At 46.5% G+C, this 16,764-nt stretch overlaps 1 protein-coding gene across 2 annotated transcripts in view; it reads right to left on the bottom strand.

The window, feature by feature from the left end:
• hps3 (HPS3 biogenesis of lysosomal organelles complex 2 subunit 1) overlaps positions 1–16,764 on the bottom strand; it is a 72,496-nt gene that overhangs the window by 20,306 nt on the left and 35,426 nt on the right. For both annotated transcript variants that reach the window (XM_072572024.1, XM_072572023.1), the window contains exons 11-13: positions 13,667–13,844; positions 11,831–12,061; positions 9,243–9,419 (exon numbers count right to left, since the gene is read on the bottom strand). In XM_072572024.1, coding sequence (XP_072428125.1) covers positions 9,243–9,419; positions 11,831–12,061; positions 13,667–13,844 — 586 coding nt within the window. The remainder of the gene's footprint in view (positions 1–9,242; positions 9,420–11,830; positions 12,062–13,666; positions 13,845–16,764) is intronic.

The raw sequence follows: 16,764 nt of genomic DNA, 5'->3' as shown, positions 1-16,764 counted from the left end.
CAATGATTAAAAACAAACTCGGCTCACTGAAAGGCTGCTGAGAACAGTCCTGGACAGTCCAGGCCCTGTCTCCAAATGACTGACCTCCCACCCACTCTCTCCCCACACTTTCCCTGGAGTTCTACATATGGGTGAACCATGGCCCCCCCACCTTCCCCAGATAATCTCTCCAACATTGTCCTGTACAGAGCAGAGGTAGAACCTGTCAAAATGTGGTGTGCGTGCGGCTCTGTGTGTGGCTGTGAGTGTGTGTGTGTACGCACGGGTGGCTGTGTGTGTGTGTTTGAGAGAGAGAGAGAGTGAGTGAGCGAGTGAGTCTGAGTGTGGCTGTGAGTGTGGCTGTGAGTGTGGCTGTGAGTGTGGCTGTGAGTGTGGCTGTGAGTGTGGCTGTGAGTGTGGCTGTGAGTGTGGCTGAGAGTGTGGCTGAGAGTGTGGCTGAGAGTGTGGCTGAGAGTGTGGCTGAGAGTGTGGCTGAGAGTGTGGCTGAGAGTGTGGCTGAGAGTGTGGCTGAGAGTGTGGCTGAGAGTGTGGCTGAGAGTGTGGCTGAGAGTGTGGCTGAGAATGTGGCTGAGAATGTGGCTGAGAATGTGGCTGAGAGTGTGGCTGTGAGTGTGGCTGTGAGTGTGGCTGTGAGTGTGGCTGTGAGTGTGGCTGTGAGTGTATGTGTGTGTGGCTGTGTGAGTCTGAGTGAGGCTATGTGTGTATGTGTGTGTGTGTGTGCTATTTGGAGACTTACCCCACAAAGGCAGCTGTTGGTGTACAGTCTGGCTGCTCGGGTGGGCGGGGAGGGGTGGGCAGTGGACGGGGGCCAGACGGTGGGTGGGAGTGGATGGGGGAGTGGAGTTTGGGCTGCGGGGTTGGGGGACAGGCGGGAGGCGGTGTTGGACAGGTTGGGAACGAGTCAGGGGGGGTGGGTGTGGTGGGAGTGGATGGGAGAATGGGGTCTCGTGCACACTGTGTGCTTTTGCCTAGTCTCCTGAATGGGGAGATTTCACAGAAAACTCCGAGACCCAGAGGAAATCAATTAACCGAATAATCAATTATCTAAATGAAACAGTGCCCGCCCATCCCGTTCGGATAATCGAGGTTCCTCTGTACTGGTATTGGAGGCAGTCCAGAGAAAGCTTTTCACAGCAGAGAGCGGCGGGAGCTGGGCGGAAGTTCAGGTGGAGCGCAAAGCCGGTCGGAAAGGTAAGTGATTGCTATTAGAGTGGGTGTGTTCTAAACCCCAGGTCCTACAAGGTAGGGTCTCCCTCCCTCCCTCCTCCTCTAACCTAAATTAAGAGTCCACAGACTTGCCACAAAAAGAGGGTCTAAGGAAGTTTGGATTGAAGAGTGAGGCTTCAGCTCAGGAGTCTTTGACAAGGAGGTTGAGTGAAGTGATTATGCCACAGTTGAAGAGGGTGAAGACATGACTGCCCAGCTGGTTCAGTGCGCTACGTGCTTGAGGTGGGAGGTCAACGACTCTGGTGTGTCTGGCTCGTATATGTGTGGAAAGTGTGTGCACATTCAGCTATTGACTGAGCATATTGCAGCACTGACGAAAGAACTCGAGGACCTTAGGCTCATCCGAGAGAATGAGATCTTTCTGGACAAGACCTTCAGCGAGGTTATTACACCCATCATGCCAGAAGAGAGCAGACGATGAGGAAGGCAGAGATAGTAAGGCATTTGATAAGGTTCCCCATGGTAGGCTTATGCGGAAAGTCAGGAGGCATGGGATAGAGGGAAATTTGGCCAATTGGATAGAAAACTGGCTAACCGGTCGAAGGCAGAGAGTGGTGGTAGATGGTAAATATTCAGCCTGGAGCCCAGTTACAAGTGGAGTTCCGCAGGGATCAGTTCTGGGTCCTCTGCTGTTTGTAATTTTTATTAATGACTTAGATGAGGGAGTCGAAGGGTGGGTCAGTAAATTTGCAGATGATACGAAGATAGGTGGAGTTGTGGACAGTGAGGAGGGCTGTTGTCGGCTGCAGAGGGACTTAGATATGATGCAGAGCTGGGCTGAGGAGTGGCAGATGGAGTTCAACCCTACCAAGTGTGAGGTTGTCCATTTTGGAAGAACAAATAAGAATGCGGAATACAGGGTTAATGGTAGGGTTCTTGGTCAGGTGGAGGAACAGAGGGATCTTGGGGTCTATGTACATAGATCTTTGAAGGTTGCCACTCAGGTGGATAGAGTTTGTAAGAAGGCCTATGGAGTATTATCGTTCATTAGCAGAGGGATTGCATTCAAGAGTCGTGAAGTGATGTTGCAGCTGTACAGGACTTTGGTTAGGCCACAGTTGGAGTACTGTGTGCAGTTCTGGTCGCCTCACTTTAGGAAAGATGTGGAAGCTTTGGAGAGGGTGCAGAGAAGATTTACCAGGATGTTGCCTGGAATGGAGAGTAGGTCGTACGAGGATAGGTTGAGAGTTCTCGGCCTTTTCTCGTTGGAACGGCGAAGGATGAGGGGTGACTTGATAGAGGTTTATAAGATGATCAGAGGAATAGATAGAGTAGACAGTCAGAAACTTTTTCCCCGGGTACAACAGAGTGTTACAAGGGGACATAAATTTAAGGTGAAGGGTGGAAGGTATAGGGGAGATGTCAGGGGTGGGTTCTTTACCCAGAGAGTGGTGGGGGCATGGAATGCGCTGCCCGTGGGAGTAGTAGAGTCAGAATCATTGGCGACCTTTAAGCGGAATTTGGATAGGTACATGGATGGGTGCTTAATCTAGGTTAGAAGTTCGGCACAACATCGTGGGCCGAAGGGCCTGTTCTGTGCTGTATTGTTCTATGTTCTATGTTCTATGAGACAGGTGCAAGAGACCCCGGGGGAAGTACCTGTCAGGAACAAGTTGAAGCTTTTGGAAACAGTAGAGACTGATGACACTGCCAGTTCGCAAGGCGGCCAGGTCTGTCAAACAAAAGTTGGCGCAGAGGCAGAGCGGAAGAGTCGGACATCACACAGAGCCGTGGTAATAGGGGACTCCATCGTGAGAGGAACTGGCCGGGGTTTTTGTGGCAGCAGACGGGATTTAAGGATGGTGTGTTGCCTTCCTGGTGAAAGACATCACAGACAGAGTGCAGGAAATCCTCAAGGACGAGGGTGAAGAGCCAGAGGTGGTGGTATATGTCGGCACAAATGATGTCGGGAAGAAGAGGAGGAACATATTACAGCGGGACTTCGGAGAACTAGGAAGAAGGATGAAAAGCAGGACGTCCTGGGTGGTTATCTCCGGTTTGCTTCCAGTTTCTCGGGCTGGTGAGGCCGGAAACAGGGAGATAATGGACTTGAACGTGTGGTTGGGGAACTGATGCAGGAAGCAAGTATTTAAGTTCTTAGATCACTGGGGTATATTTTGTGGCAAGCATAAATTCTACAAGAGAGACGGTTTGCACCTTAATAGGTTAGGGACCAGTATTCTGGCAGGCAGGTTTTTTACTGCAACACAGCTACGTTTAAACTAAGTAGCGGCAGGGGGGGGTGCGGGGGGGGGTCAAACGGGATGTTTAAAAAGGAAATTGAAGGGAAAGTTAGAACAAGAGAAGTCAAGAAAGACAACTGTATCAATGAGGCAGAAAACTCAGAAAGGGATCATGCTGCAAGGTTGAGTGAAATAGGGGTTGATGGGAAGGGTGAGGGCAGTAACAAATTAAAAATACTATACATGAATGCACGAAGCATTAGACATAAGATGGATGAGCTTGAGGCTCTTTTGGAAATTGGAAGATACGATATTGTGGGGATAACTGAGACGTGGCTTCATGGGGACAGGGCCTGGGAAATGAATATTCAAGGCTACACGTGCTATCGTAAGGACAGACTGATGGACAGAGGGGGTGGGGCGGCCTTGTTAGTAAGGGAGGATATTCAGTCCCTTGCGCGGGGGGACCTAGAGTCAGGGGATGTAGAGTCAGTGTGGATAGAGCTGCGAAATACTAAGGGTAAAAAGACCCTCTTGGGAGTCATCTACAGGCCCCCAAACAGTAGTCTGGATGTCGGATGTAAGTTGAATCAGGAGGTGAAATTGTCGCAAAGATGTTACTACAGTTGTTATGGGGGATTTCAACATGCAGGTAGACTAGGAGAATCAGGATGGTATTGGACCTCAAGAAAGAGACTTTGTGAAGTGCCTCAGAGATGGATTCTTAGAGCAGCTGGTGCTGGAGCCGACCAGGGAGAAGGTAATTCTGGATCTGGTATTGTGCAACGAGCCAGAATTGGTCAGAGACCTCGAAGTGAAGGAGCCATTGGGAAGGAGTGACCATAATACATTAAGTTTCAAACTGCAATTTGAGAGGGAGAGGGTACAGTCGGGACAGTATTTCTGTTGAATAAAGGGAACTATGGAGCTATGAGGGAGGAGCTGGCCAAAGTTCAATGGTGTAATACCTTAGCAGGGATGACCGTGGAGGAACAATGGCGGATATTTCTTTGTATAATGCAGAAGTTGCAGGATCAGTTCATTCCTAAAAGGAAGAAAGATCCCAGGAGGAGGCATGGGCGGCCGTGGCTGACGAGGGAAGTTAAGAAGCATATAAAGTTAAAAGAGAAAAAGTATAACATAGCAAAGTTAAGTGGGAAAACCGAGGACTGGGAAGCTTTTAAAGAACAACAGAGGATTACTAAGAAGGAAATACGCAGAGGAAAAATGAGGTACGAAGGTAAACTGGCCAATAATATAAAGAAGGATAGTAAAAGCCTTTTTAGGTATGTGCAAGGCAAAAAAATGGTTAGGACTAAAATTGGGCCCTTGAAGACAGAAACAGGGGAATATATTACGGGGAACAAAGAAATGGCAGAAGAATTAAATGGGTACTTCAGATCTGTGTTCACTGGGGAAGACACAAGCAATCTCCCTGAGGTAACAGTGACTGAAGGACCTGAACTTACGGGAATTTATATTTGCCAGGATTTGGTGTTGGAGAGACTGTTAGGTCTGAAGGTTGATAAGTCTCCGGGGCCTGATGGTCTACATCCCAGGGTACTGAAGGAGGTGGCTCGGGAAATCATGGATGCGTTGGTGATTATTTTCCAGAGTTCGATAGATTCGGGGTCGGTTCCTGAGGATTGGAGGGTGGCTAATATTATACCACTTTTTAAGCAAGGTGGGAGAGAGAAAGCAGGAAATTATAGACCAGTTAGTCTGACCTCAGTGGTGGGAAAGATGCTGGAGTCTATTATAAAGGATGAAATTACGGCACATCTCGATAATAGTAACAGGATAGGACAGAGTCAGCATGGATTTATGAAGGGGAAATCATGCTCGACTAATCTTCTTGAATTTGTTGAGGATGTAACTCTGAAGATGGACGAGGGAGATCCAGTAGATGTAGTGTACCTGGACTTTCAGAAAGCCTTTGATAAAGTCCCACACAGGAGGTTAGTGAGCAAAATTAGGGCGCATGGTATTGGGGGCAAAGTACTAGATTGGATTGAAAATTGGTTGGCTGATAGGAAACAAAGAGTAGTGATAAACGGCTCCATTTCGGAATGGCAGGCAGTGACCAGTGGGGTACCGCAGGGATCCGTGCTGGGACTGCAGCTGTTTACAATATATGTTAATGATATAGAAGATACTATCAGCAATAACATTAGCAAATCTGCTGATGATACAAAGCTGGGTGGCTGGGTGAAATGTGAGGAGGATGTTAGGAGATTACAGGGTGACCTGGACAAGTTAGGTGAGTGGGCAGATGCATGGCAGATGCAGGTTAATGTGGATAAATGTATGGTTATCCACTTTGGTGGCAAGAACAGGAAGGCAGATTACTTCCTCAATGGAATCAATTTAGGTAAAGGGGCAGTACAGAGAGATCTGGGTGTTCTTGTACACCAGTCAATGAAGGCAAGCATGCAGGTACAGCAGACAGTGAAGAAGGCTAATAGCATGCTGGCCTTCATAACAAGAGGGATTGAGTATAGAAGCAAAGAGGTGCTTCTGCAGCTGTACAGAGCCCTGGTGAGACCACACCTGGAGTACTGTGTGCAGTTCTGGTCTCCAAATTTGAGGAAAGACATTCTGGCTATTGAGGGAGTGCAGCAGAGGTTCACGAGGTCAATTCCTGGAATGGCGGGATTACCTTACACTGAAAGACTGGAGCGACTGGGCTTGTATACCCTTGAGTTTAGAAGACTGAGAGGGGATCTGATTGAGACATATAAGATTATGAAAGGATTGGACACTCTGGCAGCCGGAAACAAGTTTCCGCTGATGGGTGAGTGCCGAATCAGAGGACACAACTTAAAAATACGGGGTAGACCATTTAGGACAGAGATGAGTAGAAACTTCTTCACCCAGAGAGTGGTGGCTGTGTGGAATGCTCTGCCCCAGAGGGCAGTGGAGGCCCAATCTCTGGATTCATTTAAGAAAGAGTTGGATAGAGCTCTCAAAGATAGTGGAATCAAGGGTTATGGAGATAAGGCAGGAAGAGGATACTGATTAGGAATGATCAACCATGATCATATTGAATGGCGGTGCAGGCTCGAAGGGCTGAATGGCCTACTCCTGCACCTATTGTCTATTGTCTATGTCTATGTCTATAAAGTTCACTAGACTGACAGGAGGCATAGAGGGACTGACTGTCCCAATGGAGTTTAGAAGAAAGAGAGGTGACCTCATTGAAACGTATTCAATTTTTTTTATTAGATTCCCTACAGTGTGGAAACAGGCCCCTCGGCCCAACAAGTCCATACCGACCCTCCAAGGAGCAATCCACCCAGACCCACTCCCCCAGTCTACATTTACCCCTGACTAATGCACCTTTCACTGTGAGCAATTTGGCATGACCAATTCACCTGACCTGCACACCTTCGGATTGTGGGAGGCAACCGGAGCACCCGGAGGAAGCTCACACAGACACGGGGGAGAATGTGCAAACTCCACACAGATGGTCACCCAACATGGGAATCGAACCTGGCTCCCTGGTGCTGTGAGGCAGCAGTGCTAACCACTGAGCCACCATGCTGCTGACAGGATTAGATGCAGAAATCTTGTTTCTCTTTGCAGTACAGTCTAAGGCCAGAGGAGATGATCTCAGAATAAGGGGCCACCCAGGTGAGACAAATGAGGAGGAATTTCTTCTTTCAGACGGGAGTGAATCTATGGAACTCTTCACCACAGAGAGCTGTCAAGGCTGGGTCATTGAGTATATCCAAGGCTGAGATACAGATTTTTAATCAGGAAGGGAATCAAGTGTTATGGGGAAAAGGTAGGAAAGTGGAGTTGAGGATTATCACATCAGCTGTGATCATATTGAACAGCACAGCAGACTCGATGGGCTGAATGGGCTACTTCTGCCTCTAGATGTTACATCATGTTCAGTTTTAGCTACCACATTTTAGGAAGGATGGCACGATCGTGGAGAGGATGCTGAGGATGACACCGGGGAACCTGGGATTTTTCAAATAGTTTTTTCATAGGATGCATTGGCTGTCCATCCCCAATTACGCTTAAACGGAGGTGCCTACTCAATTAAGAGCCTGATGTCACACGTAGGCCAGACTGGGTAAGGATGACCAATTTACTTCCTCTGAAGGAGATGAATGGACCATATGGGGCTTATTAAACAAACAATAGCGAGGCAAGCTCTAAGTTCCCAATTTAGTCATTAATATTAAATTCCATGAGCTACCTTGAATCGATTTTAGATTAGATTACTTCCAGTGTGGAAACAGGCCCTTCGGCCCAACAAGTCCACACCGCCCCGCCGAAGCGCAACCCACCCATACCCCTACATCTACCCCTTACCTAACACTACGGGCAATTTAGCATGGCCAATTCACCTAACCTGCACATCTTTGGACTGTGGGAGGAAACCGGAGCACTCGGAGGAAACCCACACAGACACAGGGAGAATGTGCAAACTCCACACAGTCAGTTGCCTGAGGCGGGAATTGAACCCAGGTCTCTGGCACTGTGAGGCAGCAGTGCTAACCACTGTGCCACCGTGCCGCCCTAACCTAAGGAATTCCTTACAGCAGAGGACTGGGTCATTAAGCACATTCAAGGCTGAGAGATCCAGATTTCGAGTCCATGAGGGAATCAGAAGGTGATGCAGCAAAGGTAAGAAGTAGAGTTAAGGATTATCAGATCAACCGTGTTAAAAATCACACAACACCAGGTTATAGTGTTGGACTACAACCTGGTGTTGTATGATTTTTAACTTTGTCCAACCCAGTCCGGCACTGGCTACTCCACATCACAGATCAACCATGAGCTCATTAAATAGTGAAGCAGACTCACTGGACTAAATGGCCTACTTCTGCTGCCTAGGCCTCTGAAACAACGATCTATTGAGTCCTCATCCACATACAGTGTGTGTAGTCGAAGTGTACCAAGCAACGTAACATTTTGATAGCATTAATGATTGGTGGCTCGGTGGTTAGCACTGCAGCCTCCCAGCGCCAGGGACGCAGGTTCAATTCCAGCCTCGGGTGACTGTCTCTGCGGAGTTTGCACATTCTCCCCGTGTCTGCGTGGGTTTCCCCCAGGTGCTCCGGTTTCCTCGCATGGTCCAAAAGACCCTTCGGCCCAACAAGTCCAAAGAGTAACCTTTCCAAATGTGTTCCCTTACATTTACCCCTGACTAATGCGCCTAACCTAGAAATCCCTGAACACTATGGGCAATTTAGCATGACCAATCCACCTAACCTACACAGCTTTGGACTGTGGGAGGAAACTGTAGCACCCATTTGTGGGTTAGGGTGGATTGGCCATGGAAATTTTCCCAGCATCCAGGGACGTGCAGGCTAGGTGGGTTTAACCAGGGGAAATGCAGGGTTACAGGGATGGGGTGTGGGCCTGGCTGGGATGCTCTTTGGAGGGTTGGTGTGGACTCAATGGACCGAATTCCTGCTTCCACGTTGCAGGAATTCTGTACTTCTATAAGAGCACTCTCTGTTGGGAGGTTGCAAATAGGGAACATGGACATTAGCAGGAGGGGTTGGAGGGTGAGAATTGTTTTGAAAGCAATGACTTACAATCTCGATGACCAAGAATGCAGATTCTACAGTAACTTTCAAAAGGGAACTAGATTCATTCGAGAAAGGGAAACATTTGTACAGCTTTCAGGAAAACCCAGGGGATAGCAGTAACAAAAAGCAGCAGAGACTAGATGGGTGAAGTGTGTTTCCTCATCAGTTTAAGATTCCATGACTCGATATACAGCACTCGCCTCACAGGGAGCCTCACTATTGGTGCTCAGGTGGAACCAAAAATACGTTGCACGAAAATACAGAAATAAATACCACTCACCTTAAAGAATAATTCAGCTTCTTCGAGGTTGATCTTGTGACTTTCCAGTAAAGCAACAAAGCTGGCTACCAGAAGGCCCGGCTGATTCCTCTCCAGCTGGCGAGACAACTCTGTTACCACGACGCCATGATGTCGTAGGAGATTCGGTTCGGCCACAAATCCAGAAACTAACCTCGTCTGGCAATAGAAAAACAAAGCAGAGTGGGCAATGTAACACGTTGCGTTAATCTGCAGCCCAGAGATTTCACAGCTTGGGCCAATTTCAGAAGGACAACACACTCCCTATTTAGCCAAAGGTCCACTCACTGAATTGCCTCAAAGAAAACTTACTTTGCTGACAATTCTTTATTAATTCAAATCTCAGATACGTTTCCCTGCTTATTCAGAAGAATGAGGGAGGATCTAATTGAAATTTACAGAATACTGAATGGCCTGGACAGAGTAGATGTTGGGAAGGTGTTGGTAGGCAAGACTATGACCCAAGGGCACAGCCTTAGGAGATAAAGAGAAACTTCTCCAACCAGAGAAGTGGTGAATCCATGGAATTCACTGCCACAGAAGGCTGTAGAGGCCAGGTCATTGAGTATATTTAAGACTGAGATAGATAGGTTCTTGAGTATCAAGGGTTACTGGAAGAAGGCAGGAGAATGGGGTTGAGAAACTTGGCCATGATTGTATGGCGGAGCAGATTCGATGGGCTGAATGGCCTAACTTCTGCTCCTATGTCTTATGGTCTTATTGTTAGATTTGGGATATCCAGTGACATTCATAGAATAGAGACTCGTTGGGATATGGGGGGGGGGGGGGGGGGGGGGGAAGGGGGTGGTGGTGGTGGGGGGGCGGGGGGCGGTGGAAGAAAACATTAGAAGACAACCAAGAACTACTGATTAGCAGATGCAAACCATCATAGAATCCCTTACAGTGCAGGTAGGAGCCATACAGTCTGCATCAGCCCTTCGAAGAGCATCTCACCCAGACCCTTCATCCCCCATACTACTCCCCATTAACCATGGCTATTTCACCTTACCTTCACATTTCCTTTCCTTTCCCTAGTATCGGCTGAACTCGGATGCTAGCTTTTTGGATGAGGAATCCCAAATCCCTGTTTTGCTTGGTTCCACGGTTCGGTCCAACATTGAGGGCCAAAGAGCCTATACTGCACTGTAATGTTCTGCGTTCTATGCTGTCTTTCTCCATTTCAATGATATTCAACTCCTCTATTCTTTCTGCAAAAGCGTGTAACCTCGCAAATCCCCATGCTATATTTCATCAGTACAGCTTCAAATGTTTTAGAAATTGCAGTTTTAATGCTTTTTATCCTTAACCTAATGTGGAATAAGATTGGCATGGGACATCACCAACATGGGTCAGATGGGCCGAATGACCTGCTTCTGTTAAGTTCTATGCAATTAACAAGGGTACAATGGCAATGCCAAGAAATGTCACAGTGGCCCAGTTTTTAAGGAATGCAGACAAACACAATCTTGGCACAGCACAGGCCAATACGGAAGGTAAATATTCCCCATTCAGATGAAGGGTCACTCCACCCAAAAGGTGAACTCTGGTTTCTCTTCACAGATGCTGCCAGACCTCCTGAGCTTTTCCAGTCATTTCTTCTAGAACACGATAGTTCCAATCCTATGCAACCCCATGCAACACAAAAGTCACACAATGCAAATAACGCTTAGATGTTGGCAATCTAATCGCGGTCTAGCCAATACATGTTTTACGAGTTCCCAATTCACCAAGCATGTTACAGCCAATTACAGTTAATGAAAGATGCGCAATAGCAGGACTGACTGTATTTTTGCCTCTGATTTATGTGATCTGCAGTTCTTTTGGTTTTAATGAAGAATAAATTTCCTCTATTTTACTCTAATAACACACAAATCTCACGGAAACACCTTAGGACACAATTGGCAGGACAATTTAACTTCATATTCCAGTTAGCCTTACAGCTGAGTGTGGAGTTGGAAACGTCACAGAGTAGATAGGAAGGATGAACAGGATAAGAGGAATGAGGAGGTGTAGATTTAAAATGATGCGCAAATGAAGTGAGGGTGATGGGAGACCAAACCATTTTCACCCAGTGAGTAGTTAGGGTCTGGGACGCTCTGAGCAGAAATGTGGGGGAGGTTGATTTAATTGAGGCATTGCATGATGATTTGGGTAGAAACAGTGCGCACGGATATGAGGGAGAGGTGGGAGATTGGCTCTGGGTAATAGAATGGGTGCAGGCACGATGGGCTGAATGGTTTTCTTCTTTGCTGTAACAATCTGTGATGCACAGAATGCAACTTACAATTGCCTGTTACTGAACTCAACAGGCCACCAATGTCTGCTCGACACTGTCAGAGCAACACATTCCCAACCCTGTATTCTGCCACACTGTTTGAGCACTGACGAGGGATTCCCACGAAAGCTCGCATTTAGCGTCTGCTGTGAAGTTAACTCCCTTTGATCCAATATACAAACCAAGAGGCAGTTGACCAACAGTCAGACCATGCCAAGGTTGGCTCCTGGAAGTTTTGAAGGTAGCGGGAGCTGTAAACAGAGGTGAATGTACAAAACAAAAAAAAAAACTGTACCTCGGGGTACTGCTCCATGGCCAACTGGTACTTTGCCAGGTCTTCCAGCCTCAGTGCCACCAATGCTTTGGTCAACGTCACCAGGGCTGACGGACTAATGGTCCCTAATCGCTCCAGATGGTCCCACGCAGTCCTGAGGCACACGTTCCTCATACACGGGCTACACAAGGCGTGTGGGATGTGGGTGGGCTCGGCCAACTTGAATACATGTAACACCTGGTTGGCTGTTTCCTACGGGATTGAAAAAATATTACTGCAGCTGCAAAAGGCAAAGAAAAAGCACTTTGTTATGGGAATCTCCCAGAGTTCCTAACTTCATTGCATCATCACAAGTCAACTCTTTAATTTTTAAAATTCTGCTTTATAATCCTCAAGGAATTAAACAGAACAATGATTTGAATTGATATTGTGTCTTTAATAACTTGTGGAAGATCCCAAGGGGCTTTGCAGAATAGGACAGTAAGCCACATCGCAATATTTGGAGGCGACCAAGTGTAGCTGGGAGGTGGAGGAGAGGGGGAGAGGAAAGATGGTGGAGGGAAGGGCTGATGGAGGGAGAAGAGATGGGGGGGGGGGAATGGTGCTGAGTTTTCTCTTTGGAATTCTGGGGTTCAGGGCTCAGGCAGCTGAAGGCATAACTGTGAAGGATATCTGGATGCAACAGGTTGACGTTGCAAAAACGTGCACCTCAGAGCGGTGTTGAAGGAGGTTACAGAGATAGGAAAGCAGTGAAAATGTTCAAGTTGAAGAGTAGCCAGTATTACCTTGAACCAGCAAGGGCAGGACAGGCAAGTTTAAGTACATTGGTGACAAACAAACTGCAGAACCCCCCTGGTCAGAGACAAATACGTTGTCCAGTGTTTCTCCCCAAAATGTAAGAAACATTCCCAAAAGAATCAAACCGATATTAAAAATAAAGGAGCGATCGCAAACAGAGGATGGAGCAGTGTAAAGGAAACTGAATAAATAACAGCTTTTCATTTGAAAGGTGGGGCAGATTAAGAAGGGAGATCAGAATTCTTAATTGCCAAAGAACAGGCAAACCCAAAACACGACTTCAACCTAAACTATGATAGCAAAACACAAGTTCAAATGCAGCACAGCCAATGATTTTTGGAAGGTTTGCTGTCCAAAGAGCAACTGATGAACATGCAATGGATTCTGAACAGAACAAGATGCTGAAATCATTGGTTACAAATCTGAGGTGGAGAGATGGGGGAGTTTACATTGTTGGAGAAGTGGGCACCATGGGACCTTTCTCTGGGTCAGCTGGAGTCCTCCTGTACCTCTACTTTCTCTGTTGAATGCTGAACATAAAAGCAATTTTACTCATTAGCTACAGCCTCCGAATTATTTTTGATTTATGAAGCTAACAGACAGCCATTTGAATATTAGACTATTTTGAACAGTCACGGCCAGAGGACGTTAGGCAGGATAGCCTGGAATACTTTGTTAAAAACAATGACTGCAGATGCTGGAAACCAGATTCTGGAGTAGAGTGGTGCTGGAAAAGCACAGCAGTTCAGGCAGCATCCGAGGAGCCGAAAAATCAACGCTTCGGGCAAAAGCCCTTCATCAGGGATTCAGGCAGAGTGCCCGAAAGGTGGAGAATACTTTGGTACAAACGTACATTAGCTGGAAATCGGAAATAAAAACAGAAGATTCTGGGAATCACTCTGCACGCATGAGAGAAACAGAGAGAGTTAAGTTTTCAAATAAAGGACCTTCCTTCAAAGTTCTGAAGACCGGCTGAGCGCTCCCACCAATTTCCGGTTTTAACAGAATACTCAAGATCATGATTAGTTTGCATTCAGAGTTATATTTAAAGCCACTTACTGCGCTCAGTGGCTCTTCAATCTCCTCATAGATAGAATGTTTTAAGTAGTACATAAATCCTTTTCCAAATTTCTGTGGGTCACCTTCCCATAAAAGCCTTCTGCTGATTAGGTTGCTCAGCGACAGACCTGACATCTTATAATAGGGAAGAGCAAGATGGAAATCATCCATTTCAAACCTATTGTCAAAATAAGTCAAAACAGTAGTGAAGTGTGATGTCAAAGAAAATATAAGTAAATAGGTTCAGTTCTACAAAGATGAATGTTGCTCAATAAGAGATCAGAAAGTAAATTTAGAACAGTGAACTAACGGCATAATTTACAAGAAATTATGCAACTTTAGTTAAGTGCTTTCAGGATATCTGTGATGCTTATCAATGGAATATTTACAATGCAGTGTCTTAAAACGCACACAGAAAACAGATCAAGTGAGGCTAATAGGCTCATGCTAGTGGGTGGCACGGTGGTTAGCACTGCTGCCTCACAGCGCCAGAGACCCGGGTTCAATTCCCACCTCAGGCAACTGGTTGTGTGAAGTTTGCACATTCTCCCCGTGTCTGCGTGGGTTTGCTCCGGTTTCCTCCCACAGTCCAAAGATGTGCAGGTTAGGTGAATTAGCCATGCTAAATTGCCTGTAGTGTTAGGTGTAGGGGAATGGGTCTGGGTGGGTTGCTCTTCAGAGGGTCGGTGTGGGTTTGTTGGGCCGAAGGACCTGTTTCCACACTGTAAGTAATCTAATCGAATATTTTAGAGTTCAAAAGAATCAAGTGTCAATTCAGGAGAAGAGTTCCATAGAAGTGGGCTGGGTTTGTAGGCTGCCAGAGTTTACATAGCAGTCTTTAGACTCTGAGAACAAAAGCGGTTTTGGCCATCGGAACTGGAAAGAAGGCTCCACAATTGAAAAGGATCACTTAAGCAAGACACTAAATAGCTAAGAGAGGAGCAACACTTCACTGGGATTGAGTATCTGTAAAGGATGTTGCTGGAAATTGGTTGAAATGTTGTTTTACTGTTTATGTTTTGATCTTTCTAAACTGACTTACACTGTATTTATAGCTTTGTTTTATTCCTGTTGTGTAATAAATGTATGGGCTCATGTTAAAAAACATTGTCAGCCTCACATTAATATGTTCAGTAATTAATTATCACGATGACCTCCAACAAAAAAATAAACTCTCAATCTTTCAAGCCAGGCTTCACTCTGGGATTGGACTAGTTAAGTGTTATCACCAGCAAGGACCGTAACGTAGCCTTTAGCAGAGATTACAAAGCCACAATTGCTCAACTTGGTTCTTGCTCAGGTATATAATTGGCTAATAGAAAACTAAGCAGCACAGTTCAATATTCATTCTAAAGGCAGAGGGACCTGGTAATACTGTATCATACAATCATAGAATCTCTACATGTGGCAACAGGCCATTTGAGCCAACAAGTCCACACTAACCCTCTGAAGACTACCCGTTCCCCTATCCTATTACTCTACACTTCTCCTTACTAATGCACCTCGCCAACACCCTGACCACTGCGCAACTTAGCATGGCCAATCCACCCTAACCTGCACATCATTGGACTGTGGGAGGAAACCAGAGGACCCAGAGCAAATCCACACAGTCACAGGGAGAATGTGCAAACTCCACACAGACAGTTGCCCGAGGCTGGAAGCGAACCTGGTGCTGTTCGGCAGCAGTGCTAACCACTGAGCCACCGTGCCACTTCAGAGAAACAGTATACAATTGCGCCACTTGAGAGAAATGTCACAGCAATCCTCGGGAAACACCAAAGCAGCAGTCACAGAATCATCTAACACAGAAAGGTTACTTGGCCCATTCATTGCTGTGCTGGTTCTCAATAAACTGTTGGATTAGTTTTTTTTCTTCACTTGCAAATGACATCAATATCTCAGCGTGGAGGAGCTGACTCACCTACCTTGCTGCAAAATGAATAACTAATTATTAACTAGAAGACATATTAGGGTGAAAAATTAATGGATGGATTATACCTAGGGAATTGGAAATATTTCATTTTGGTGGAAAGAATTGAAAAGTTGATTTTTTGTTTAAAATAGGTAAGACGCGAGTAAATGCTGGTGTTTAAAAGGCTTCGGGTCTCCTTGTACACAGACTGCAGGTACACCAATTGGAAAAGTCAATGGACATTCAGTCGTTAGTTTGCAGCAGAGGTGGAAGGTGTTTTGGACACAGAGGGGATTGAGGGATTGGCAAATGAACGAATGGCCCAGTAGGCATGAGGAGTTGGGAGTCTAATTCTGGCATCGTGTTTCTTCAGTCCACCTAGAGGTCCTACAGCTCACCATCACCTTCTCAAGGGCAACTGGGGACAGGCAATAAATGCTGACCCAGCCAGCGATGTTCACACCTTACAAATGATCTTATAAAAATGTAAGACAAATAAGGAACACGGGAGGAACACGGGTGAGGGGGACACCCAGATACAGTGGTGGTGGGGGGGTGGGGGGGAGAAGAGGGGGAGAATACACCCACATACAATGTGGGGGATCATTTGCATGTCACAATCTCAATCCTGTACAACACACAATCATAGAATCCCTACAGGATGGAAGCAGGCCATTTGGAGCAGCAAGTTCACACTACCCTCCTAACAGCTTACACATCTTTGGACCATGGGAGGAGACAGGAGCAACCAGAGAAAACACACTGACGCACAGAGAATGTGCAAACTCCACACAGACAGTCGCCTGAGGCTGGAATTGAACTTGTGTCCCCAGTGCTGAGGGAGTAGTGCTAACCACTGAGCCACCATGCTACTCAACAATACCAATAAATATCAATACTTCCATTTCTCTTCTCTCTCGCCCTTTACTTCTCCTTTTGATTAGGAAAAAGCGAGAGCAGACTTCTGAAGGCAGGATCTAACCACCAGACAGGTCAAATTGCTCATAAAAACCTACAAAGGGGTGGACAGGATAGATGCAGATCAGCTGATTCCCCTGGTTGAAGGGTCTAGAACCAGGAGGTATAAATTAAAAGGTGATGCTCCTTTACTCTGAGATGAGAAGAAATGATTTTACTCAGAGGCTTGTGAACCTTTGGAGCTCTCTACCACAGCGGGCTGGGGGCA

Source organism: Chiloscyllium punctatum, chromosome 6 (genome assembly GCF_047496795.1).
Source record: "Chiloscyllium punctatum isolate Juve2018m chromosome 6, sChiPun1.3, whole genome shotgun sequence".
In the NCBI taxonomy this organism is placed as follows: domain Eukaryota; kingdom Metazoa; phylum Chordata; class Chondrichthyes; order Orectolobiformes; family Hemiscylliidae; genus Chiloscyllium; species Chiloscyllium punctatum.
Note: the sequence above shows the minus strand (reverse complement) of the source record. Positions and strands in the feature narration are given on the sequence as shown.